The 27,865-nt window shown below is 41.0% G+C and overlaps 1 protein-coding gene across 2 annotated transcripts; it reads right to left on the bottom strand.

The window, feature by feature from the left end:
* Window positions 1–456: 456 nt before the first annotated feature.
* On the bottom strand, window positions 457–26,213 carry zgc:112183 (uncharacterized protein LOC550410 homolog). 2 transcript variants are annotated; one of them, XM_041778137.1, is made up of 9 exons: window positions 25,696–26,209; window positions 21,463–21,573; window positions 10,107–10,148; window positions 7,606–7,672; window positions 7,351–7,403; window positions 6,266–6,331; window positions 4,488–4,544; window positions 4,323–4,399; window positions 457–1,404 (listed from the first exon to the last, which is right to left on the bottom strand). In XM_041778137.1, exons 1-9 carry the CDS (start codon window positions 25,804–25,806, stop codon window positions 1,302–1,304), a joined length of 687 nt encoding a protein of 228 aa, XP_041634071.1. In that variant the 5' UTR covers window positions 25,807–26,209; the 3' UTR covers window positions 457–1,301. The 2 variants fall into 2 exon arrangements, with proteins under 2 accessions (XP_041634071.1, XP_041634072.1); XM_041778138.1 differs by lacking the exon at window positions 21,463–21,573 and having other exon boundaries at window positions 25,696–26,213.
* Between the last annotated feature and the right edge of the window lie 1,652 nt (window positions 26,214–27,865).

The following is a 27,865-nucleotide window of genomic DNA, read 5'->3' as shown; positions in this document are numbered from 1 at the left end:
CGACTGTACGCCTGTAAACAAAGGTGGCCGGTGAAGACATCAGCGTGGCTACAGCAGCAGTCTGATCAGAACTGAACCACATTTCTTTATTTTAAGGAAAGCAAAAAAAGGAGTTTGATTCACCTGGCTCCACTGATAGTGAACAATCTCTGATGGTGCATGCCTACTAGGGAACATATGTTGTTGCTCTGATTGGCCTTAACAAATGTGACAGACAGGGTTTGGCCTGAAGGTTCTGCTCTTCCTAAACACCATCTATGAGGTTTTGCCCAGATGGATGTGCAATTTTCAAGAGTGCATGTCAGTGTTAACTTCGTCGACTAAAACTATGACTAAAAATGTTCATCGACAGCCTTTTCTTCATGACAAAAAACTAGACTAAGACTAACAAAAACAGATCTGTGATGACTAAAACTGACAAAAAATAAGTTTAGTTTTCATCAAGATGACTAAAATGTAATTTAGTTTTTGTTGGATATTCAAAATCTGTGATATTTCTCCACTGTGGGTATACCTGTCAAAAAACAATGAATCTGTATCTGTTCTTCTTCTCAGCTGTAGAAAGCAGGGACCCCAGCTTAGACAGAGTGCAGGGAACACACTTCTGTGATCTGGTACCAGATTTAGGCAAGAAAATAAATGCTTGGACAAAAAGTAAAGACTAAAATGTGAGGACTTTTATGGACTAAAACTAGACTAAAACTGAGAGGGATAGAAATGACTAAAATGGGACTTAAACTAAAATACATTTCATCTTAAGACCAACATTGAAAATAGCTGTCAATATTAACACTGGTGCATGTGTGAAAACAGCTTTTCTTCTGCTCTAATCGGTGGTCTGATAATTCCCTCCTTTCACTCTAAACTTGTTGAAATTTACAGATATGTTTAGGAGAAAGGTTCAAGCAGACTCTGATCTTGCAGATGCTCCTTTAGTCCAACATGTCTGCTTCCAGTTTGCAGCCTTGCAAATTAAGAAGATGGATGATTGTTGTAGTTTTGTCCCTGCAGATGGATATAGCATTTCAGATCGTAACTCCTGACTTTAATTGGAAACAACTGTCACCACTAAGACCACAAACATTTCTACACATGACATAAAAGAGATTGATCGATTCACATTTCAGATTAGGGATGGCGGCCAATCCGGACTGAGCTCAGAGCTCGGAGGAGAAGCTGAGGGCGTCTGCTTCTCAGGTTTGGTGTTGCTGGGATTGGCTTTTGTTACGAGAGCAGACGTTTTACCTCCCCTTCCCTCTCTTTCTCTGCTTCTTTCTCTGTTTCTGTCTCTTTTTTCTCGGCTACATGCCACAGCAGCCCGACTTCTGCTTCTGAGACTCGATGTAGTCGTGGATCTGGAACTTGGGCTCGTTGGGCTGCTGTGTGGCGCGGTGCTTCAGCTCCCTGACAGAGAGAGAAAGAGAGAGAGGAAGTTAGAGAGAGAGGGGGTGGATGTGTGGGATGTGGCACAGACAGGGCGAGCAAATCAAGAAAATGAGATGGGAAGAGAAATAAGAGCGAGAGGAGAGAAACAGCCCTCTGAGCAGAGATTTAATCAAAAAGCCTGGAGCATGAATCATTTAATCTAACTCCAACTTAGAATATCCGTCACATGAAGATACCAAATCACTGACATTATTTTCTTTCACAGCTCTGGGAACCTGCAGCACTAAGTCAATTTAACACCAATAAGTGGCATTTTCATGTCCCCTTCCACTCAGGAAGAAGAGGAATGGTACATTAATGTCAGAGATCCACGGGGAGCTCCAGGAACAAACAGCAAATTAGTAAAACCACGAGAGTGTTCGAGCTGCAGGAATCAGAGCGAAGCAGAGAAAAGGATAAAAATACTCTAAACCAATGAAGGAGACCAGGATGGAGTCTGAGCTGTGGGTATGAAGAAGATTAAAAACAAACCCTCACATATTGGTGTTTGTCACTGCAGAAGCCTGGAGAGTCTCAGAAGAGGCAGAGGCCGCCAAGCCAAGCCCAGCTCAGGTCTCCTAAACCAGCCAATCCTGAGCCAAAGAACCAAAGACTGCAGCCCAAACTCTCCTGAGACTTTCCTATACCTCTGAGAAAATCATTCTCATAAACTCTAAAGGTGAAGAAAAAGTCCGTCTTCAACATTTTAGACTTTGAAATGCATGAAAACTCACCTATGACAATGCAGAGCTTATACTTTTATTTTCTCACATAAAAATAATTTTTGAAGAAACAGAATGATCGCAATAGTCAGTCTTACCTGATAAATATGATCATACTGTCTTCTGTGCTAACTGCTATAAGACTACAGATGTAAATTAGCAGTTTTGCTAACTTTGGGGCTGCATGGCGGCGCAGGGGTTAGCGCTGTTGCCTCACAGCAAAAAGGTTCCTGGCTGACTTCCCGGTCAGGGTCTTTCTGTGTGGATTAATGTTCTCACCGTGCACGTGTGGGTTCTCTCCAGGTACTCCGGCTTCCTCCCACCACCAAACACATGCTCGTTAGGTTAATTGGTGACTCTAAAATGCCCGTAGGTGTGAGTGTGAGCGTGCCGGCTTCTGTCTCTATATGTCAGCCCTGTGAGACTGGCAACCAGTCCAGGGTGTAACCCCCCCTCTCGCCCAATTACAGTTGGGATAGGCTTCAGCCCCCCCCGCAACCCACAACGGGATGAGCAGTATAGAAAATGGATGAATGCTAACTCTGGCATATTTACATGTCTATTGTACATATGTTCATTCATGTGCGCTGTCTCTTTGGCCCAGAGGTCACGTCCCACATATGCAGGCAGCCTGGGATTTTATCTGGACCGTGGCTTATGTCATTCCTCACTCTTCCATCCCTGTTTCTGACTCTCTCCATTGTCCTCCTCTATAAATAAAGGCATAAAAGTTTAAAAGATACCTTTAAAACCGATTTTATTGTGTCTTTTACATAACCATATTTCTTTTTTCCATTTTCTGTTAAATCTACTGCTAAGTTCACTAGTAGCAGAAGAATGTGGAAGTTTCACAGGTAAAGGCAGGCTCAGCCAATCAGAGACGTCCCTGTGACGCTCCTGAGTGATACTGCTGATGCCTGAGATCACAAATAGGCCGAGTCTTTCTTAAGACAAGGTTACTAAACTCCAGAGTTTCAGCTGAGGTTCGTCTACCCTTTAAAGAAAAGCCTTTAGAACAAAAATACTTTTGCAAGAACCACAATCTGAGTGGTGAAAAGTGGCAAAAACAGCTTAAAGTAGCATTAAAAATAACTTGAAGGTGGCAAAAATGGTCAAAAAAGCAGCAAAAATGTGTGAAAACGGGCGAAAATAGAAGGGTCACAAAATAACAAAAAAAGGTGAGAAGTGACAAAATAATGAGGTACAGGTGGCAAAAATGGTCCAAAAGTGAGTGGAAATTGACTAACATGGGCATAAAGCAGTCAAAAGTGGCAAAAATGGGCAAAAAATAGGAAACTAGTGGTATTTAATGGCAAAAAATGGGTGAAAAGTCGTGAGAAATGAGAAATAATGGGATAAAAGTGGCAAAAAATTGGAAAACAAAGTGGCAATAATGGGCAAAAATTAGGAAACAAGTAGTAAATAATGGTAAAAGGGAGCTCTAATGGGCGAAAAGTGGCAAAAAATGTTGAAAAAGGGCAATAAAGTTTCCCTTTAAGGTTTTCTGGGGGAATAATATTTAAAATGAAGACATCAAAGAGCCACAAGTATTCACAAAAGAGCCACATGTTGAGTAACACTGCTTTAGAAAGTCATGGACAGGAAAGAGGGGGGGTAAGCCACACCCACTTCCTCCTTCCTACTGTCCCTTATCAGCCACAACATCATTCAGTCTAAACTTGCTTGTGCCTTGTAAATGACCATGCATCTCTGTTTGGCCCCGTTTAAACCTTCATGTTGATTTCACTGGTACGGGCAGAACCAAACAGAGCACAGGCGTTTTGCAGGTAAAGGTGGGATCAACCAATCAGAGACACCCCACTGAAACCATCATATACTGTCATTTCTCACTCCAGTAGCTCATGGTGAGTCTACCTTGAACGGTTCTGACATCATGGCTCATAATCAAATCTAAAAAGCAGCATAGACTGAATGATGTTGTGGCTGATGAGGGACACTAGGAAAAAGGAAGTGGGCGTGGCTTATCACCCCTCCCTCCATGACTTTCTAAAGGCATTTCTTTGAAGTCTGCCGGCAGAAACGTGAAACTAATTGACTTAAATCAGAGTGCACTGTGGAGATAGTGCATCAAAGGTGTGATTGTCTGAGCTGCTTCTTTTAAATGCTGGTGGTCATGTTGTCTGAATTATTGATGAGTGCAGCTTTAACACATACTTTGCGATGGCATGGAAGGCGAGCTCCACATTAACTCCAGTCTTAGCGCTGGTCTCCATGAACGGTACTCCATATTCCTGTGATGGAAACACATTAGAAGAGGAAGTGAAGTGTGTCTTTTATTATTAATTTAATAATGGAGTGCTCAGATTCATCACACTCTACCTTGGCCAGCTTCTCTCCGTCCTCTGTCTTCACTACACGCTCTGCAGCCATGTCGGCCTGTAAGAGAGCAGAGGAACATCATGACGAAGAGGCTGCAGGGTCACTGAGGCAGCGTTTCATCCCATCCACAGATGAACCATGGTGTCAGCTGATCGTCTCCTCCTCTGAGAGCGAGGCCGCCAGCTGCAGAGCCGTGGCTCCTTCAGATTGATGAGCCGTCCTCCAGCAGAGAATGAACCACCAGAGCTGCTGCTGAGCGACGGCTGTGACCCTGGATCCTCAAAGCACCACCAGAGGGCGCTTTCTGAGATATTAGCAACGACTGCTGTTAACCACAGAGGAGGGTTTCTGTTTTTATCCACCAGCAGCTTTATCGAGGAAGTGGCTCATTCAACCGCAGCTTGAAGCAAGTGTTTTTAAGATTTAGAGACTTTTAAGTTAGTCCAGCCTTTCAGATTTACACATAATCTAAAACTCCTGATTTACAAACTCCAATTCAGGATTTTCAAATAATAATAAACAAATAATAAACAACTTCACAGTTCCAGCATCCATCCATCCATCCATCCATCCATCCATGCATTCATCTATCCATCCATGCATCCATCCATCCATTCATGCATCCATCCATGCATCCATCCATCCATCCATTCATGCATCTATCCATCCATCCATTCATGCATCCATCCATGCATCCATCCATCCATCCATCTATTCATGCATCCATCCATGCATCCATCCATCCCTGCATCCATCCATCCATCCATGCATCCATCCATCCATCCATTTATCATCCATCCATCCATTTATGCATCCATCCATCCATCCATGCATCCATCCATCCATCCATGCATCCATCCATCCATCCATCCATCCATCCATCCATGCATCCATCTATGCATCCATCCATCCATGCATCATCCATCCATCCATTCATCATCCATCCATCCATCCATTTATGCATCCATCCATCCATCCATCCATCCATCCATCCATCCATCCATCTCTTCTCTGGGATGAGCCATGTTGCAGTAGCTAATCTTGCCTGCCTGTAGGGCTCAGTCTCTATGGGGAGTCTGAGCGGTCTAATCTCCCACTGGTCTCTGGGTCTGCCACGGTATCTCCTCCATATCTGTGAAACCTTTACTGGGAGCTGATCTGAAGGCATCCTGATCAGAGTCTGAGCTATCTAAAACCGGATCCTTCCAAAGGAGCCTCCTCTCAAAAGAAGCATCCTCTCTACAGCTGGTTCTCTCTGGATGTTCAGTCTCTAAGGCTGAGCTCAGCCGTCCTCATTTCAGCGTCTTCTCTCTGTAATCCTACTCTTTAGGTCAGAACCCACAGATCATGGCTGTAGGTGAGCATTTTAGACACTTTCTTCCTTTTTCACACACTTCTCCAGGCCTGAAAAGACTAAAATCAGAGTTCATCTTTCTAGAAACACGAAGAGTCATCCTTATCAGATAACTCTCCCTAAATGATGGGACTATGTCTCTTAAATAATAACATTATTTTAAGTAGAGGGAGAATGTGTGCACACTGATAAATGAACTTAATGAAGACATAGAAGCACATTTAAGCCTGTGTTTCACTTGTAAATCATGAAATAAGCAGGTGGGATTTCTCTTTCAGCTGTGTGCAGCAGAGCGGAGGTATTTTCCGTCTTTTAAGCATCCACCCGTCTGTGCCAGAGAGATAAGAGTGAGCTGAAGTTGTGCTACGGGACCAGTTATCCTCCTGATCTTTTTTATGTAACGCAAAGAGGAAGCTTTGCTCACCTTGTTGCCGAGCAACATGATGACCACATCCTTCTGGGCATACTCGTGTATCTCAGTGAGCCAGGCCTGCGAAGGTAGAGACGAATAAAAGAGAAAGATTAGTCAGTAAACAATGTAAATATCAGGGTTTAAGTCTATTTACCTGAGGAGGGAATTAAAGCCTCCTCCATCAATCACAGAGAAGCTGAGTCACTCTTTTACTCAAACCATGATAACATCGCGTCATTATAAAAGACGGCTGAGAGGAAACCCTGTGGTACTTTACATGTAAATGGATACAGTCAGGATTTCAATGGAGGAAACCAGAACTACTGACTGGTTATAAACCTCCACGAGAGGATTGGACTGTGGAAGTACAGTGGTGGGGCAAGAGGAAGGGTCGGAGTGTTTTTTGACCCTAAACCTCATAAATGTAATCAGATCATCCTGGAGTCAAGGAGGACTTTGGTGCAGAGTTAAAAGAAAATCCCTCACAGAGTTCTCAAGGTAGTAATTCAAAAAGCAAGGGATGAACATGAGGCCCAGTGACCTTGACCCTAGACCTACAGCTTTAGAAATCTAATCATTTAATTCTTGAATCAAAGTGAACATTTGTGTGGGGTTTCCTGAAGCCTGAGGCAGGGAGAGAAGCTGCAAAAACCCAGATCAGAGCAGACATCGGTGAGACAGAAGCCGAATAAAGGAGGAGCTGGGGTGGAGGAGGGTTGCAAACAAATGAAGGCTAGAAAAAGACAGCATGACCAGCCAATAGCATGCACTGAGGGAAATCAGCTGATCTCATGGTATCCTGAGATATTGCATCACAAATAAGGTTCGAACATGAGGCCTAATTTTCTTGACCTTTAACCTTCACTGTCTTAAACCTTAACATCTTTGAGTCAGAGTGAACATGGATGCGAAGTTTGAAGTAAATCCCTCCAATTCTTCCTGAGATATGGCGCTCAGAAGAATGACCCAGATGGATGTAGACAGCCCTGTACCATAACAGCTCTGCCCCGGCTTTCACCAGAGCTGAGGTTTAAAAATGACGAGGGAGCAGAGAAGGAGGAAGAGGTCTGAGGTTGAGTAATGTGAGCCATCCTTACCCTGATGTTGTCGAACGATGGCTTGCTGGTGATGTCATAGAGCAGCAGTAACGCTGTGAACGGAGAGGAGCACTTTAGAAAGTTTACTGTTCTCTTATGTAACAATCACATCCACGCCTACACGCTCTTTTAATGCAGGCAAATAAAGAGCGCATAACTCAGCCTGGTTGATCCTTTACCTACACAAGCGCTTCCTACACACACATACACAGAGCATGAAGCATGAGGAAGTGAAATAGAAGAAGCAGAGGTTACCCTGGGCGTCTCTGTAGTAGGCGTGCGTTACGCTGCGGAATCTCTCCTGGCCGGCTGTATCCCAGATCTGAATCACAAACACAGCAGCAGGGCCGACGTGACACCACAGTTAGAAACTTTAATATGATATTAATAAATATTAAACCGTAGCAATAACACAGCAACATAAACAGACAGATATTAGCTTATCTGTTTAAAAATGAACAAAAACTGATTTAAAAAAACTGTCTACAGGCACAAAAACATGATTAATGCTGAAATACTGCCAGTGTATACATGCTAGTTAGACAGTGTGCAGGAGCATTCTGTGATTTTGATGATTTTAAAGTAATAATGATATAACAATAATAATAATGATAATAATAATAATAATTAATAATAACAACAAATAATAATAATAATAATAATAATAATAATAATAATAATAACAATAATAATAATAACAATAATAAAATAATAATAACAATAACAATAATAATAATAATAATAATAATAATAATAATAATAATAACAATAATAAAATAATAATAACAATAACAATAATAATAATGATAATAATAATAATAATAAATGTAATAATATTAATAATAAGATGAGATGATAATAATAAAAACAACAACAATATCATTATAATTATTATTATTATAATTATTAATAGTAGTAGTAGTAGTATTACTATAAACATAATGTTATTAATAATAATACAAAAATGCAAAAAAAACAACAATAATAAAATTAATAATAACAATAATAATAATAAAAGTAATATAATAACAATAATAATCATAATAATAATAATATCATCCCTATAATCATAACAATAATAACCATAATAATAGTTATCAAAAATAACAATAGTATAATAGTAATAATAATAATAATAATAATAATAATAATAATAGTAATAATATTCTAGTACATTTGTCTTGTAGGTGACTGTTCCTGAGATCCTAAGCATTTCTCACAGCTTAAGTTGCAAACTCTAGTACAGTTGTACGAGTAAATTATTAACATTTTCATACAGAAACATCGCTATTTTATTTGTGTTGACCCTTTACTGTGAATGAAAAAAAAAACATGGCTATAAAGTTGATGATGTGCTTTTGTTTTGAAGGATATGTCTCCATCTCTTTTGCCTAAACTGCCCTAGTATTCATCAGAAACACATGGCTATGACTGAAAATAGTTTGAAAAATGGGTGGTAACTGCTCACTAGGATGGAGGTGTGTCCTGACTCTGGACCAGCTGGGAACTACAGATGTAGACAGTAACTATAAGTAACCATAATAACTGGGAGGAATATCAGAGCTTCTATTATTAATATGCTATTGCATCAGTGTCTGATTCTGAGTAGAGCCACATGTAAGTTCAAAACTAAAGGAGCAGTTATTGACCTAAATATCAGCCTAAACTCGTCCTGCAGGTTCTGCAGAATCCAACAAAGTCAAACAGCAACAATAGGTGACCTAATTATGTGTTACACTTCGTCTGCCGTCATCGGTGGCGTTGCCAATCCGAACTCTCTGATGTTAAGGCAGAAAGAGAGCTGCAGGTTGAGATGTGCCAGGAACAAGCTGTTAATGTGAGGCATGTACCAATATTTCATAAAAACATGCTCTTTTAACACGGAGTGGGAGACGCCAGAATTAGATTTCTCTTCTTGCTCCAGTGAATTCTTTGCTTTTTATTTGCTCCGGCCTTGAAAATGAAAAAAAGACAAACCGTGTGATTGTTTCCAAAATAGACTCTGACGGTACGAGTCTGTGCAAAAGCAGAGAGGAGGCTGAGAGTTAACTACAGTAGGATTTAACTTAAAAATATGTTCGTATGCCTGTTTTTAACCGTTTGATAAAGATTCATTGGTCATTCTGAAACCTAGATTGTAGGGCCGTCACACCAGCAGGATTTTAAACTTCCATAGGATATAAAAATGGTAGTAGAGAAGCTACAGGCATTCAATACTGGATAAGCTGCAATCTCAGAGGTTGTGAGTGACCAGTAATAAATTCATCCAACAACCCTGTGAGTTTTATTTTGAAAGGTCCTGTCCTTCCCAAACATTGGATGGGGCGTTGCCCTGGAGATGTGGAACAGTCTGTCTGGATTGTTTGGGTAACAATGACTGAAAAAACAACCATTGATCACTAAGAGGGTAGCAGGGAATTATGGGAGTGATTCTCTGCTGCGTGCTATGAAGGAGGGTAACTGTGGCGACAGAACGTGCTGCTGATGTCACAGAATAATCGGGTTTGTCACAAGAAAGCAGCAGAAAATATGAATGAGATACAGCAACAGAACAGCAGCTTCCAGGAACACTTCCTTATGAAACAGTCTTTCACATCAGAGCCAACATTTCTCATGGGAGACAAGACAAAATAAGATCAGTAATTTTGAAGCATGTGTTACCGCAGTATCTGACAACCTTTACTGCTGCTGAAAGGATAATTAAAAATATCAACCCTGCCTTTATGCATGTGAGGAGAAAAGGTGCGTGTCCTCACCTGGAGCTTGACCTTGAGGTTGTCCACGTCGACCACTTTATTCTGCAGAAGAAGAAGAGGAAAGCGGTGAGGGAATGACGGGGGACCATATGTTAGAGAGAGCAGAGCGCTGTGAGAGCCTCACACAGACGGATGACGAACATCACAGCAGACTAAAAAAGCTCCAACACTCAGCGTGAGGCCACAGAAACAAAAACAGCTCAAAGTGGCTCTGAATGCTGGCACAGAAAGTAATTTACAACACCCACACACCAACAAGGTCCTGGGATTAGACTTAATTACACAACAGTGAGAAAGACGGCTGGCAGCATAACAATCGACTCCCCCGTTCATTTCCTGCGGCCCTGTAGGGGCGCCCTCTGATTTCCTGTGCAGAAAGGACGGACCACATCAGCTCGGAGACCCCGAATGAACGAGACAAATATGTCGTGACCGAAGAGTTAAAGGGGAGGATAAGGGACACAAAGCATGCAGCAATCAGCCGGGCAACAATCACAATCAAGACAGAGCTGCACAAGTTCTTCAGTGGAGAAGAGGAGACTGATGAAGGCGGAAACAGAGCTGTAGCTGGTTTCCTGCTGTTAAAACAGAGCGCTCCAGGCTCTGACTGCCCTCAGGAGGAAGTCACAACACCAGAATTAACCTTTGATGTAGTTCTAGTAAAACACAAATGTTTTCATGTCTGATACCACAGTCACAGCAATAGCAGTCCTGGGCGGCCACTACTGGGCAGTTTATTTATTTTAAATGTCCAGGAGGTTTTACGTCTGTGACCTTGCTAAGCATTGTTAGTGTTTTGTTGTTTATTCGTCTTCATGTTAGTTTAGAGCAGTGTTACTCAACGTGTGGCTCTTTTGTGACTGTTTGTGGCTCTTTGATGTCTTCATTTTAAATATTATTCTCCCAGAAATATTTTTGCCCCTTTTCACAAATTTTTGCCACTTTTCGCCCATTAGAGCTACCTTTTGCCATTATATACCACTTGTTTCCTATTTTTCTGCCCATTTTTGCCACTCTTAACTGCTTTTTGCCCATTTTAGTCAATTTCCACTTTAGTCAATTGCCCATTTATTCCACTTATTTTTAACCACTTTTTCCCATTTTTGCCCTTTTTCTACCACTTTTCACCCATTTAAGCTACATTTGCCATTAAATACCACTTGTTTACTTTTTTGCCATTTTTTGCCACTTCTTTTTGCCTTTTTTCCATTTTTGCCCTTTTTCAGTAATTTTTCACCAATTTAAGCTTCCTTTGCCATTAAATACCACTTGATTCCTATTTTTTTTGCCAATTTTTGCCACTTCTTTTTTCCATTTTTGCCCTTTTTCACCACTTTCACCCACTTTCTTGACATTAAATCCCATGAGTTTCCAATTTGTTGCCTATTTTTGCCACTCTTGACTGCTTTTTGCCAATTTTGGTCAATTTCCACTCATTCTTTGCCACGTTTTATTTATCTTTAATGCTACTAAAGCTGTTTTTGCCACTTTTCACCACTTAGATTATATATATAGTATGTTCTGTTCTAATGTCATATATGTGAAACTTATGCTGCTGTCTTGGCCAGGACTCCCTTGCAAAAGAGATTTTTGTATCCCAATGGGAATAAATCCTGATTAAATAAAGTGTACATAAAAACAAAAAAGACTGTGGCTCTTGCAGAGGTATTTTTCAACCGTTTGGCTCTTTGGTTGCGTAACACTGGTTTAGAGCATCAAAAACAGATTGACAGTGCTTTTATTTGCTCACATGCATAAAGAAGGTATCTTATGGCAACTTGGAGGCAACAAAATGGTCCAAAATCACCAGAACCTCTAAATATGTAAGGCTGCTGTGACCTTTGACCTCTAAAATCCAATTAGTTCACCATAAAGTCACAATGAAGGTTTCCTACAAATTTAACAAAAAACCCTCAGACCATCCATGAACTACTGTGTGCATAAGATTTAAGATAACAGTGACCTTTGACCTCAAGAATCTTTGCAAAATCCACACTTTGATATGAGGATAGTCAACATTAAAACATCAGACATGTGCAGAAGCTGTTTGCAGATTTGGACAGCTGTTAACAGGTAGCATGGACTCTTATTTCTGATGCTGTGATATAAATCAGTACTGATGAGATTTTCTTTTCACCAGAATCACATTAAAGGTCATGATTCTAGCATTAACCCCGGGGTAAACGCCTGAAGGAGGAATACAAGGAAGGAGTTTTTGGTCCATGTGACTCAGCCTGCATGCTCAGCCATGCAAGAGTGAAAATAAAAGAACAGGTTCTCCCACACTGTTTCATGGGTTAAAAGTTGATTCTGACTGTGGTTTTTTTTTGTCACCTCGACCTGCTGCAGGAATAAAACAGGTCACAACAACGACAACGTGTCAACTTCACTCTGCACACGACCACAAAAGAGAGACAGAGATACAGGAAGTGCTGAGCAGCAACAGCACTTCCTGTATCCCTTTATAACCCCATATCAATGACAGGGCAACAGACAGATGACACGCTTAAAAACGCATCAACACGCACAGAAAGAGCCACACAACGACAACAAGGAGCGCCACATCTCCAGAGTTCAAGGCTGAATAGATCCAGCAGATATTAAATCATCAGGTCTCACAGAGACAGAAATTAAACTGACATATGATTCATATAAAACGTTCATAAAACTCATTTGATGTCATGGCAAGAAAACCAAGGTTAGCCTCCTTCTTCACACACTTTTCTAAATGTTGCCAACATTTTTGTGCAATTTAGAAAATGCCGCCAAGTGTTTGCCTGCAATCTTTACTGTTGGAAATCAATAAAATTACCCATTATTGGGTGTCTAGAACTTCTGTTTTTCTTGCTATGGGCTCCTCATCCACTTTACTAAATGTTGCCAACATATCTGTACAATTAAGACAATGCACAGAAGTTGTACAAATATGTTGGCAACATTTGGAAAAGTAAGTAAGATGACTGCTTGATACCATGGCAAGAAGAGAAGAAGGCCCAGACACCCAATAGTAGGCAATTTATTGATGTTAGTGGCTGAAAAAGGAAGGAAAACTCCTGCACATTGATTAAATTGCACAAAGATGTTGCCTACTTTTGGAAAAGTGGATGTGATGCCCACGTAATACAATGGCATGAAAAGTAGAAGCCTCAGAGACCCAATAATGGTCAATTTCATGACTTTGAACATGAAAAATGGTAGGCAAACTTCTGCACATTGTCTAAATTGCACAAATATGTTGGTAACATTTGGAAAAGTGTGTGAAATGCCTGCTTGATACCATGTTCACAAAAATTAGACTAATGCACACCCAATAAGGCAATGTTTGATTTTAGCTATCAAAAATTGGAAGCAAACTCCGGCATTTTGTTTAAATTGCACAAAGATGTTGCCAACTTGTTGTAAAGTGTGTGAAATGCCTGCTTGATGCAATGGCATTAAAAGTAGAAGCCTCAGAGATCCAATAATGGTCAATTTCATGACTTTGAACATAAAAAATGGTAGGAAAACTTCTGCACATTGTCTAAATTGCACAAATATGTTGCCAACTTTTAGTAAGTTCTTAAGATGACTGTGTGATACCATGGCAAGAAACGTAGAGGCCCTAGACACCCAATAATGGGCACTTTATGATTATAAACATCCAACATTGCAGGTAAACTCCTGCACACTGTTTAAATTGCACAAAGCTCTCAGCAACATTTAGTGACGTGGGTGACGAGCTTGTTTGGTACAACGCTCACATCGATGTAAGTCTTACACTCAATAATGGATGATTTATTGATTTTAATTTTCAAAAATTGCAAGTAAACTCCTGCACATCGTCTATATTGCACAAATATGTTGGCAACATTTAGTTAAAAAGGTTAAGGAGCAGTTTGTTGTCATGATAATATCAATAACAGTCAAGGACACCCAATAATGGGCAATATTTTGGTTTTATATCCAACACTGCAGGCAAACTCCTGCACATTGTCTAAATTGCACCAATACATTGTCAACATTTGGATGGCATGCTAATCCAATAGAGAGAGAGAGCAGTTACTAACATTTTCTTTTAGGATCAGTTTCAACATATGCATAAAGCCTTACATCTATTAAAACTGGATAAAATGCCCAGCCCTACCTCCAATCAAGGCCACACACTCAGACTAATGGCAGTCAAGTAGCAGCGATTTAAAGAGGAAATTATGTTGCATTAGGCGCACTGATGTATTGTCTTCCTTGGTCATTAGGGAGCATAATGGAGGCCTGACAGATAGAGCTACAGAGCATTAACATTTCATCTTACCCCCACTCGGCTGAAGCAACAAGTACCTCGGCCTGTTCATTCATAAAAGGTGTTAAAGGGAGATCTGACACTGTTCACACTGCAGAAACATGATGCATCCAGCGTCTGGCTTCCATTCAAAGGGAGGCCTGATAATGTAAGCAGTCACCTTTTGTTTCCCTGCATGAAAAGACGAGACGCTGGAGAGATAAAGTCAATATGCTGATGAGGTTGTCCTCCATGCTTGGGTAAGCAGGCAGGCTGTTGTGGCAGCTTGGAAACATGGCCGGTCTATTTTCGGCATCCTTCCTCGTAGCAGTTACTCAGCATGCAGGCTCCTCTCACGTCATAATTGGGGGAAAAATGGAAACCCATGGCAACTAATGCAGGGGTTGAACCATGTCCGTTCTTCTGAGGCGGAGGATTCAGCAGGTGGCTGCTTCAGCAGCATGTCAGAGATAGGGCTGGGCAATTTACTGAGTTAATAAGAGAGTACGATTTCTTTTCAAAGCAGATATAAGAATGAGACGGTATTCTATGTTTTAATATGATAATGTCAATCTAAAATACTGATGTCAGGCCTCATGCTCAGGAAAAAGATTGTTTACAGTAAGAACCACTAACAGCAATATGATTATTGATCACAAGATCATCTGTTTCTTTCATGTCTTCATTGTTCAGATGATCAAAGATTGCAGGTGAATTAATGCTGCTGTCTTAACTGAGTAACAGGAAAAGTGGGCAGGACTGGCAAAGAGCAATACTGCTGCTTGTTGCAAAAAATTTGCAATGGTTGCCAAAGTATTTGTGCAATTTTGACCATGCTCTCCCTCTCTCTCTTTTGCATGCTCTCTATCTTTCTCTCGATTGTTTAAAAAGAGCCTAAAGTTGCCAATGTGCTTGTGCAATGTAGATAGTGCTCATTCTTTTATGGATAAATGTGACGATCAAAAGTTGCCAACGTATTCAAACATATCTTTCTCTCTTTGGTAAATCATGTCTCAAAGATATTTGTGCAATTACAACAACTCTCAACAACTCTCTCTCTCCCACTCTCTCCTTATCAAGGTTAAAAATGTTTTCCAAAAAGTTGCCAACAAGTTTTTGCAATTTAGACAGAGCTCGCTCTCTCTTTTATGTGAAAGCATGTTGACAAAATGCAGTGCTATGTTTGTTATTTTTTTTCCTTTATTTTGTTTTAAAGTGTCATCCAAGTACTGCCAACATATTTATGCAATTTGGACAGTAATCTGTTCTATGGTTAAACTAACATCAAAATACAAAAACATGTTTGTGCAATACTGACAGTGCTCTCTCTCCTATTCTCCTTCTCTTTCTCTTCCTTTGTCAAAAATGTTGTCAGAAAAATCGCAATCATTTTTGCAATTTAGACAGAGCCCGTGTTAAAACATGTTGACAAGGTGTTGCAAAAAATGTGTGCAATGGGAGCAGTATCCTCCTTCTTTTTAATTATATTTTTCTTTATTCTTTTCCCTCATTGCTGAAAAGAGAGGACCAAGTATTGTCAACACATTTGTGCAGTTCAGACAGTTACTGTATCTCTTGTATGGTCAAATTGTTATCCAGATGTTGGCAATGTATTTGGGCAATTTTGACAGCGCTCCCTCTCATTCTTTATCTCTCCATCCCCTTCAGTTAAAAATGTCAAAAGTTGCCAATTTTTTCTTGCAACATGCACAATGCTCTCTCCCTCTCTGATACATCTGTCCAAAAGTTGCCAACATATAAAAACTGTTGTCAGTAATCTTTGTCTGGTTAATCATGTTGAAATTTTGCCAACGTATTTGTGCAATTTTACAGTGCTCTCTCCCTCTATCTGGTTAAAATTGTCCAAAAATTGCCAACATATTCATGCAATTTAGACAGAGCTCTTTCTCTCTTTTATGTTAAAGCGTTGTTTTTGAATGTATCTGGTAAATTTAGAGAGTGCATTCTTTCTTTTGTTTGAAGTGTCCGACTATTGCCAACATATTTGTTCAATTTTGGCAGTAATCTCTTATACGGTCGAAATGTGAGCCAATGTTGCCAACGTATTTGTGCAATTTTCCCCCCTCCGTATTCCTCTCTCTCTAGCCTTCTCTCCCTTTTAGTTGAAAATATCAAAAAGTTGCCAATGTGTTTGTGCAATGTAAACAATGCTCTATCTCTCTTAGATTGACATGTACAAATGTTGCCAACATATTCAAGCAATTTTTGTAGCGTCCTCTCCTTGGTAGAAGACAAATGTTGACAAAAAAATTTGCCAACATATTTTGCAATTAAGACAAAGCTCCTTCCTGTTAAAACATGATGACCAAGATGTTGCCAACATATTCAAGCAACTTTGCCAGTGATTTCTCATTATCTCACCAGGAAATCAAAGCCAAATGTTGCCAATGTATTTGTGCAACTAAGATGTTGCTCACTCTTACTCTCTTTGGTTAAAGATGTTGTCCATATCTTGCAAACAGATTTGTGCAATCAGATTGAGCTCTCTCTTTTTCCTTTTCTATCTTGGTTAAAAATGTTGTCAACAAAAAAATTGGCAACATAATCATGCAATTTAGACAGTGCTCCTCCTTTTTGTATGTTATGCTGACAAGATGTTGCAAACATATTTGTGCAATTTAGACAACCTCTCTTTCTTTTGTCCGGTTAAAAGTGTTGTCCAAGTATTGCCAACATAATTGTGCAATTTGGACCATAGTCTCATGTATGATTGAAGTGTTGTTCAAATGTTGCCAACGACGTCGCTCTCTGTCTCCTGTCTGATTGTAGATCATGGCGTTTCTGTGTTTCCACCCATGGTTAGAATAAAGGAGATTCTAGAACATTCTGTTAAAAACATGAAGGTGTTGTTTTGGTCGGTGTTGCCCGGCCCTAATTGGAGAGGAATCAGCAGTGCTGACTGCTCACTCAGACAGATGATTTTTTTATCCCACAGAGGAGGAAAAACAGCAGAAATCTGCTCCAAATGAAGCCACAGTGACTGTCTCTCTGTCTCTGAGGTACAGGAGCTCGTCTGTCAGCGCCGTGACTCCTCCAGGACCGAAGCAGCAGACAGGGACGTGGGCAGGCATCTGCCCAGACATTTATGAGCCGGTCCTGACCGCCTCGCAGCACAAGTGGTCTGTGAACTCATCTGATTGGTGCGAGGGTTCGTACATTTGGTGCGATCGTCACTGAGTGATGAAGTGTTCTGCGTGGAGTGAAGGTGATAATTGGGCTGCTGTCACTCTCAGAGGATCCCTCTGCTCCTCGTAAATATCATTAGGCTGATTTTTACAAACACTAAGTGTTTAACAGGATAATAACAAAGCCTGAAAGCCACTGCAGGGATCTATGATGGCAGAGGGGAGTCTCATCAAGCTTCAGATAAATGAATCCAACAAGCAGCTGTAGGTCTGAGGATTTCTCACAGCCATGGAGGGTTGTGTTTGCTCGGCGTCTGCCTGCATCTGTCCTCAAACACTGGTCAGGGGACAATAAAAATATTTCATTCTGCTCTTAGATTTATTACTGGTGATGGGTGCAGCAACATCATCGTGTTCTGGATGAGAAGGGCTGGCCTTCCCTGGAAGAGAGGCACAAAAAACGTCGATTTTATCTTTAAAACCAGCTTTCATCTCAGCCTCGCTGGAGTGGAACCTTGGTAGCTACACGACTCACTCTGCTCATTTGTTACTGCTTAAAGTCCCTCCAGCTTGTACTGAACTTGGTAAAACAGGCTTTTCCTTTAAAGCTCCAAACTCGTGGAACATTCTCCAACAAACTCTGAAGACTGACGTTCTCCCCTCTCTTTCAGAGTCTAGGGTTTCCAGCCACTGTTTCACTTTGCAGCTGTTTTACCTGATTTCAGTTCATCTACCCTCATCATAGCCTTGCTAAGCAGATGGATACACCCATTTCCTTGTTTTTCATTGGTGAATCTGTCTTCAAAGCTCCCGTCTGAACCGTTTGGGCCCGGTTAGAAAGTGACAGGACCAATCAGCGTCGAGGGGCAGTACCTTCAGGCACGGCAGAGTCGTGATGTAAACAAGCAGCAACAAGAGGCCAATTATGAAGGAAGAGATCAGCGTGGATGCTGCTAAAGCGCCAGTTTTATCAGAACTTGACGACATTTCTTCGTTAGAAGAAGAACAAAGAACAGCAGTGAGTTGTTTTCTTTTCAAAACCACAAAAGTCATGTACTGACACGTCTGTAGTCGCCACGTTTTGCATTATTCCTCATAGCTGCGTATGCCCAGCTCGATAGCAGCTACATCACATGTTTTATTGCTCTGATTGGCCTGTAGAGATGTGACAGACAGAACGTTCATCCAATCACACTCCGAGTTTTTTTCAAAGCCTCTGCCTTTTCTCAAACGTTTCCTTCTGAAGCTTTCCCAGATGGACGTGTGAAACAAATCCATCTGGCGTGTCAGGTTACCTTCATCCCTGATGCTGTTGTTCTCAGTGGTTGTTTCCTTTGTTTTACTCTGCTGTGGTTTTAATGTGCTTGTGATCTTTAATCTCTACGGCTTTGGAAATAAGAGAAACCCAGAGAGTGTAGAAAGACTTAAACAGTCTGTGTGACGTCAGCCGTCTGCTTACAATAGGCGGACTCAAACAGCTGCTAAATGGAATGGAAATCACAGCCTCAACCGAACTTCAACCTAACGGCCCGCCCACTAAGCTCGACTTGTCAGCTAGCTAGCTAGCATTCTGGTTGACAGAAATGTAGCCTCTGACTGTTGAGCTATCTGTCAATCAAATGAGACGCACCAATCAGTGCACAGTGAGATTTTCCTCAATATAATCCAAATCACTGTGGTACAGAAAAGGTCAGGGTGCTTCCTGGCAGATCCATCTCCTGGTTGAAACCAGACTAAAAAGAAACAGAAGAAACTCTCATTTTTCCGTTCTTGACCCAAAATGAAAAAAATGAAAAAACTAGCCGTTTTTCCGTTTTTGGTCACAAAGAGGAAAAAAAAACATTTTAAAAAACAGCGTTCCATTTTTTGTTTTTTTTTTCAATTCCATTATTTTGTTTTCTTCATTTAATGGAATTCTTAAGGAAAAGGAAGTCATGTGACCATTGGGAAAGGTGAGCATTTCAAAATAAAAGCCTCCATGTCAAAATCAAGAGCCACCAACACCACACCAAAGCACACACACTATCCTTCACCTAAACATACGATACCATAGTACAGGCCTATTCAATTAGAGGCCAGGGGGCCACATGCGGCCCAGGACCAACCCCTAAGTGGCCCAGCCTGTGGTCATGCCAGAAATGCAGAGGGGAAACTTATCTCACAAGTTTTCATAAAGTCCCACAGTATTTCAGATCGACAGAAGTAGCCCCAAAGTAAAAACATGTCCTTTTAAACTGTAGCTACAACTGTGCAAATTTAGTTTTTATGCACTTTAAGATACGCCTGGGTAAGATTGACCAAAATTATTTTTTACAGAATTTAATTTTATATTTTCATTTTTTTTAATTCAAGTGAAAGAAACCATCTCCACTGCCTCAGGTTATGTTCAGATTCAGCTCTTTTGTTGTGTTTTTATGCACTTTTTGATGTGCTTTTGTGAGGTTGCCAAATTTAAAAGGGAGACTGTGAATAAAAAGTGCATATTTTTCATCAGTTTGATCTGTATTGGTTCCAAATTTACCAGCTACTTTCTGGGTGCCGAACATGTCTGGCCCTGCTACGTTTCTTGATTTTAGAATTTGGCCCAGTTGAACTTTTAACTGAACAGCCCTGCCATAGAATATGATGTGAAACACGACAATAAGATACAAAACAACACGCTATGATCCAAAACAATACGATGCAAAATTTAAAAAAAATGAAATGACAGAATACAATGTGGTACGGCAGGGGCGGAGCTAGGGATTTTGGCCCCCAGAAAGAATATTACACAGGCCCTCCTAACCCACCAGCCAAGAAATGAATGTTGCATCATTTTTATATCCATGCATTTTTATGTATTTTGAACCATAATATCCCCGTTTGTGAGCAACATTTTTACTATGGTTAAATTAAATTTACTTGCATTATTTTGCCCCGCTGGACTTCACCATTTGGACATTTTGAAGGGATGACCAGGGCCCCCCAGGATTGTGTTTTACTCAAATTTATTTGATACAAATTTTAGTCTGTTGACTGATTCATTTAGTCGCTTTTGATTCAATGACACTCATGACTAAGAAAAATGAAAATAAAAACACACTCTGCATTGTAGGCCCCTCCCTACTGTGGGCCAGAGTAAACAGTACCTTTTTCCCCCTGAGCTACGCCCATGTGATACGGTACCATATATGAACAGAAATGATACTGTATGACCCAGTACGGTATGTAAGGAAAGGCTGGGATACGACAGGTTTTCATATGATGTGATGTGATAGGATTCACTGTAATATGATGTGATGGGATATGATACAATATGATGTAATTCTGTATGATTGGATAAAATACCATACCCTACAATACAATAAGATACATCTAGAACGGTGGAGCAGGGTCAGATCTGGACATCCTGCTAACAATGTTGCTCATTCTCTATATTTGATTGTTTTCTGAAGTCGTGTGTATTCAAGTTTCAGAGATCTCATGTGTCCAGGTCCTCTCCTTGACAGCTGGATTGTGGCGTGTTTTAAAGGACATGGTGTAGAGACACGTGTTGTTGCCACAAGCTGCTCCTCCCTTTCTGACCTCCATCTAACTTTACACCTCATGTTTGGCTGTGTTTGTTGTGCTTCCTCCCTAGCCAGCTTGCCTTCAGATTGGCTATCATACCAAGGGAAAATCTGTCTAGGTAACCTTTAGAACCACCAGATCACCAGGCCTTTGCTGACTCTGGTCTGAGGGGATCTGGCCCAGCATTGACAGAATTATCTTGTTTAGTTTAATAGATCTCTAACAGCACCTGTATGTGTTTTAAACAGCTGAGGTGGGTTGAAGTGGAAGTCATTTTAATCCTGATTAAACCTCATTCCTAGTATCTTTGGATGTTGACTGTGGTGTTTGTAAGAGCCTGACTTGGTGGTGTATTGTTGATTTGGGTGTGCTGTTATGCCCGTTAGTCTTGGACGGTCTCTCTCACCCTAAAGTCTATTCCAACGGTGGCTATAAAGTTTCCTCCCAGAAACGCTCCGTCTTTAAATCGCACCAAGATGCACGTCTTCCCCACGGCTGAGTCTCCCAGGAGCATCACCTATAGCCGAGACGGCACCAAAGAAGAAGAAACAGGTTACAAAGCATGAGCGGCAGCCAGATATAAGCCTTGTAAGAGGAGGAAATTAAAGCAGCAGGTGTTATTTACTCTGAAGGAGAATATTTCACAACTGGGATGGTGCTGTTAGTCAGATGATGCTATTGTGCAATCTATTTTTTTCTGTAAGCTGTCAGTTAATGTGTCAGCTGATTTACATGAGATGAAAACGACAGTTCACCGCCGGGCTGACGGAGCCGCCGCCAACGTGTGACACTGATGACAGTGAGAAGAGACTCCGACATTTTCTGATCATTATTCTTCACTCTGCATCTCCAGAACCAATCAGTTTAATCACAACAGGATGAGCAGTAGGGCCGGGCAATAAATCACAGATAAATATCCAAGCATGATAAAGGGTCAGACTGTTTCAGTTGTATGGATGTGTTAATGCTGAGTTAGAAAAGTCTGTCAGACCTCACAGACAGGAAGTCTGCAGATCGAACTGCTGACAGTGAGATGATTATTAACCACCAGGTTTGAGAAGTCTGAAACAAAAACTATCACATAATCTAAGGAGCATTTTTAATCATTAAGAAAAATCAAATGGTACTGATACCTGTTTGATTCCACAGAAACTAAAATAGTACTTCTAAATGACCAGTGTTTTTGGTGATCTAAAAATGTCACGCATGTTTTATATGTTTTCTAAATATAAATACAGAAAACATCTGGAAAAGTGAGGGGGACAGGGGAGAAGCAATGTAAGTCTTCACCAGTTCATCTTATCCAAATGTTGCCAACATATCAGCACAATTTACACGGACCTCTCTCGTCTGTCTCCAGTGAAAATGTTCTCTAAATATTGCCAACATAGCTGTTCCATCATGTCAGTGCTCTCTCTCTCTCACAGTTTAAAATGTTGTTTGAATATTGTTCATGTATTAATGCAATTTAGTCAGTCCTCTTTCTCTCTAGTTTTGGCTAACATTACAGTCCAAATGTTGCAGACATATTCATGCAATTTAGATGGATCTCTCTTCCTTTTGGCCAAAAATAACTTCCAAATGTTGCCAATGTATTCATGCAATTTATCCAGTGCCCTTTCTCCCTTTTTGATAGAAAATATTGTCCAAATGTTGCTACATATCTGAGCCATCAAGTCAATGATCTCTCTTTCTCTTCGCAAAAAATGTTCAAATGTTTTCCCAGGACAGAGCTCTCTCTCTATCTTTGGATAATAATATTGTCCAAATATTGCCAACGTTTTCATGCAATTTAGACAGTGCTCTCTCTCTCCTCTGGTTAAAAATCAGAATGAAGATCATTAATTTCCTGCACTTTAATACCAGTTACGGTCAAACTAATGGAGATTTGATGATTTTAAAACATGATTTTAGCACCATAGAACATTTTAAAAGCCTCAGTATCTGGAGATGTTTCCAGTATTTTTGTTTGATTTTAGTGTGGAGGTTTAGCTGCTTAATTATGAAGATTAAAAAAGAATATTATATTATATTATTTTATATTTGGTGTCTTGGACTTCTATTTTTGTTGCCGTGGTTGTAGATTAACCATGATTTCTTTCTTTACAGAGTAAATATCCGTATGGTGCATGGTTCTTCAGATATAAACACAGAGACAGGGTTATTGGGGGATACTGCCCGGCCCTGCTGTGCTCTTTAACATCCATCCTGCAGCATGTGATGCTCAGCTTACATGTCGTCTTCACGGTGACTCACGGCTGCACAAACAGAGATGACAGGCATGTAATTAAACCTGATTTTAACTTCTCCTTTTGTCTGGAAGGAGCAGTTACAGGTGTGTCCGTGCAGCTTCTGTAAATACATCATGGGAGGGTTTGGAAGACGAAGAAGAAGAAGCAACAAGTACACCCTCAGCAAATATTTAGATATGAGAGAGGGCGGATAAAGAGACCTGAAGAGATTTACGGGCTCCGAGGACTTCTTAGTCAGACAAATTAAAGCTCCAGGTCGCAGACTCTGTGAGCCACCAGACGAGGATGTGACCTCATTAGAGAGCAAAACCAACACAAATACAGAGGAGGACATATTGGATTTGACTTAGGTTACAGTTAATACGCACATTTATGGAAGCCCATTAGTGCCAGTACAATAACAGCTTAACATTTATGACAATTAGGATCTGAAATCATAACTGGGAGATAAATGGTTGAAATAATGAGATACTAAGGGTTGTTTTACATCAGGGACCTGGGTGTTTTGATCCTGAAGTCTGTCTTCTTACCACATATTTTAGCACAGACCTCTCTTTTCTTTCTCCGTTAAAAATGTTGTCCAAATATTGACAGTTAAAAATGTTGTTTTAATATATTCATGCATTTTAGCAACAGCTCTCACTCTCTTTTTGACCAACAATACTGTCCCAAATGTTGCCAACGAGTTCATGCAATCTAGTCAGTGTTCTCTCAAATCGATTCAATTTCTATTCAACTACTGTGGCTTTGTTGGCATGGAAAACACCTGTTTGCATCGCAAAGGCCGTGCACAAATAAGTCAAAATATCAGAAAAAAGAGTAATAATTGTTATTGCTTTAGTCAGAGCTCACTCTCTCTTCTTTAGCTAAAATGCTGTCCAAGTATTGACAACATATTTTTGCAATTTATTCAGTACTCTCTCTCTCCCTGTGAATATGTTGGTTATATCTTGGATATCAAGCTTGGGTTATGTCTGCTCCAACCACATCGTATCAGCCCATGATAAATCTGACAGTGTTTAGAGGTTGGTATTGTCACAGGAATCAGCCGTACCTTTCTTGTGGAGGCAGTCTCGAGCGTGAATCATGTACTCGAGCACGGTTAAAGGGGGAGGTGAACACAACCATGCTCAAACAAGGAAGTAGGCTAATTTAGCATTTAGCAGCCTAGAGATCAACTCCCATCTCTTCAAAAACCACTGCATCCGTGCAGCACAGTCTGATTTGATCCTCTGAGGTCGGCGGCGGATGAGGAAACAGGATGAGATCATTATGGCGTCTTTAAAATAATGATAAACGCATTGATAGTGACAGGATGGACTCCACTGTTTGCACAGAGCATAAGGCCCCGTCCACACGGAGATGAAAACAGTATAGTGCCGTTTCGTTTTGAAAAAGTTTTCCATAAAGACGGAGTCATTTCAGGAACTACTGACTGAAAACGCTGTAGTGCATATGCCAAGCCTGTACGTGGCGCTGTAACGCTGCCACGGAAATGCACCAAAGAAGAAGATCACAGAAAATTGACACAACCCTGTAGTCCGCCATGAATGATTAGGTCGGACCCGTGCAGGTGCCTTAAGGGAGATACGCTATGTGTGACGTAATCGTTTCAACAAAGATGCAAATAGCCGTCCACATGGAGACGAAACGGTAGTCGTTTACGGATTTATGCACTCTGGGACCCGTTTTCAAAAAGTATCATTTACAGTCACCCAAAACGCCGTTTCCATGTGGATGAAACGCCGAGCTGACATGAAACTACGCCTGAATTCGTCTGCGTGTGGACGGGGCCTAAATGTCATCAGATTGATGATGCACGTTGCTTCTTCTTCTTTCTTCTTCTTGGCAGGTTTGCAACCAACTACATGCACACTGCCACCTACTGATCAGACAGGGTTAGCATGCTGCTAGGGTGTCCAGCAGCAAAGAGCTTGTGCTCCATACAAAACAATCATGTGGAAATGCCCTAAGACATAATTATAAATAATGAATCATTATTATGACTTAGAAGCCCAGAAACGTGGGCTAAAATGCCAGAAATCATCATTAAATTGTCATTTTTCAACTTTTCATCTCGTGATTGAGACTAAGGACTTATTTTAGTGCATAAATGCTTAGTTGGGATCTTTTCTTATCCCCTGGCAGAGATGGGCTTCCATAAACAGAGGAGAATGTGACCTCTCTAAGGAGCTAAATCCATCAAACTAGACAGAACGAGTTCTTCTATCTGACTTCTGTGACTGATCTAAGGCTCATTAATGCTCCAGATGTGACTGCATGTTCCTGCAGCTAGTCTCAGCGCCTACACTAAACCTGAACACCTGTTCACCACAAAGAAAACAGCAACACAAACACAGAGAGAAGAAGAAGACGAGGATACACACCTTGAAGGCAATATCATAATACTCGTTGATGCTGGCGCATCTCTCCAGCACATATTTAGAGGTTCCGTTTCTGCTCGGCTTGTCCGTCAGTGATGTCTTTCTTGCAGACATCGCAAACAAAGATCAGGCAGTCAGAGCTGAGCAGAGATGTGGCCAAGAAAGACGCGCACCGTTCAGAGCCGCTCTCCAGCCTCCAGCCCCGGAGCTCCGAGCATTACTGCGCACGGACACCGAGTGATCGCCGGGAGCTCGTCGACACTAATCTTTCTCACACCTCAGAGCCGAGAGGAGGAAAAGACGGAAGGAAGGAAGCGATGTGAAAAGTTGCAGAGCGTCAGGGGAGCGGTGGTGATGTCAAACAGGCGGAAATCTCGGTGTGACTGAGCATCGTGGCAGCGTGGGCAGATCGTTAACGGAGAGTTCAGCTCCTCGGTGTGTTCAGATCTCTGCAGGCTCGCTCCGTCCCCGAACAGCTGAGGGGTCACACGGCGCCGGTGGTGGAGCTGACTCATCCGCCACAGGTGGTGCTGAGCGCGGGGAGAGAGGAGGCTGAGACCCCGGGAGGAGGACGGACCAGGGGCGGACTGGGGGAAGGAAGCAGTCCGGGAGTTTGACTCCAGACCACAGGGTCCCCGATCCTGAAGCCCAGTGGTTTTCAAAGTGTGTGAGAGTGAGCCCCCCCCCAAGAAGAAATGAATCATTCTGTGGACCCCCACCCACAAAAACGGTTCAAATTAAAAAAGAATTAAACAACAACATTTCAAACATCTATGTCTAATCTTTAAACATTTTTAACATTAACAGATTTTGGTTTTCAAATGTCCTTAAACAGCTGCCTTTCCCTCTTATTCAGTTATGATGCCATTAAATACCCTTTTTTTTTGGCTATTTTACAACTTCTTTTTGCCTCTTTTCCCCCATTTTTCCACTTTTATCCCATTTTTGCCCTTTTTTCACCTTTTGCCCATTTAAGCTACCTTTCATCATTAAATATCCCTTTTTTTCCATTGATGCTACGTCTTTTTGCTGCTTTTTCCCAATTTTTGCCCTTTTTTAAAACATTTTTAGCCACATTTCGTCCATTTATTCTCACCATTGCCACTTAATACCACTTGTTTCCTTTTTTCCCCAATTTTTGCCCTTTCAAACAATTTTTTGCCACTTTTTCCCCATTTTTCCCCTTTTTTTTAACCATTTTTGCCATTTTTTGCCCATTTAAACTACCCTTTGCCATTACATACCACTTGTTTCCTCTTTTTTGACTATTTTTGCCACTCTTGACTGCTTTTGCCCATTTAAGTCACTTTCCACTCACTTTTTTGTCACTTCTCACCCATTTCTGCTACTTTCTGACCATTTTCCCACTTTTACTTCCCATTTTCACCCATTTTTTGCTGCTTTTTGACCATTTTGCTACCTTTAACCTATTTTTATTGCTACTTTAACCCATTTTTGCCACTTTTCACCTCTTAGATTGTGGCTCTAGCAAAGGTATTTTCAGTCATTTGGCTCTTTGGTTGAGTAACACTGCTCTATAGCATAGTCCCTATAGTAACTATAAGTCTATCCATTTTGCTCCATGCACAGCAGAGGTTTATGGTTTATGGTTCCACGCCTCCCCTGAAGCTCTGTGGCGCCCCCTAGGGGAGACCCGCCTCACACTTTGAACACCACTGCTGGAGCCAGTTCACAACATCATGACTTCACCTGATTTCTTCTTAAACATGAAAACTGAGGTGCAGAGTCAGCCCTCCACCTTTAAAAAAGTATTTAGATTAAGCCACCACTGTGATGGGCCGTTCACGAACGAGTTGGGTCAAAGAGCCGGATCAATTTGAGAACCAGGTTCTCTCTTTTGTTTTGTTACCTCATTGACAGAATTGTGATTATATTCTCTTCACCACAGACACACTCAGTACTACAGACTCCTGTCTGATGGAAAAACATTCATGTTTTGTGCTAGGGATGAGCAGGGACCTGGTTTTATAGTTAAAAAGAAAGAGCTCAATAGCAGAAACATCTGAGCAAAAATATTGCTCATATATCTTTAAAAAAGCTCAATTTAGTTGATCTTATTCAGCCAAAATGGAACCAAATAAAGCGCCGATCCTCAGGATACTGAGCCAAATGATCCAGATCCCTAAAAAGAGCTGTAACTCCCATCACTAAC

The sequence above is a fragment of the Cheilinus undulatus genome, linkage group 21 (assembly GCF_018320785.1).
Source record: "Cheilinus undulatus linkage group 21, ASM1832078v1, whole genome shotgun sequence".
In the NCBI taxonomy this organism is placed as follows: Eukaryota; Metazoa; Chordata; class Actinopteri; order Labriformes; family Labridae; genus Cheilinus; species Cheilinus undulatus.
Note: the sequence above shows the minus strand (reverse complement) of the source record. Positions and strands in the feature narration are given on the sequence as shown.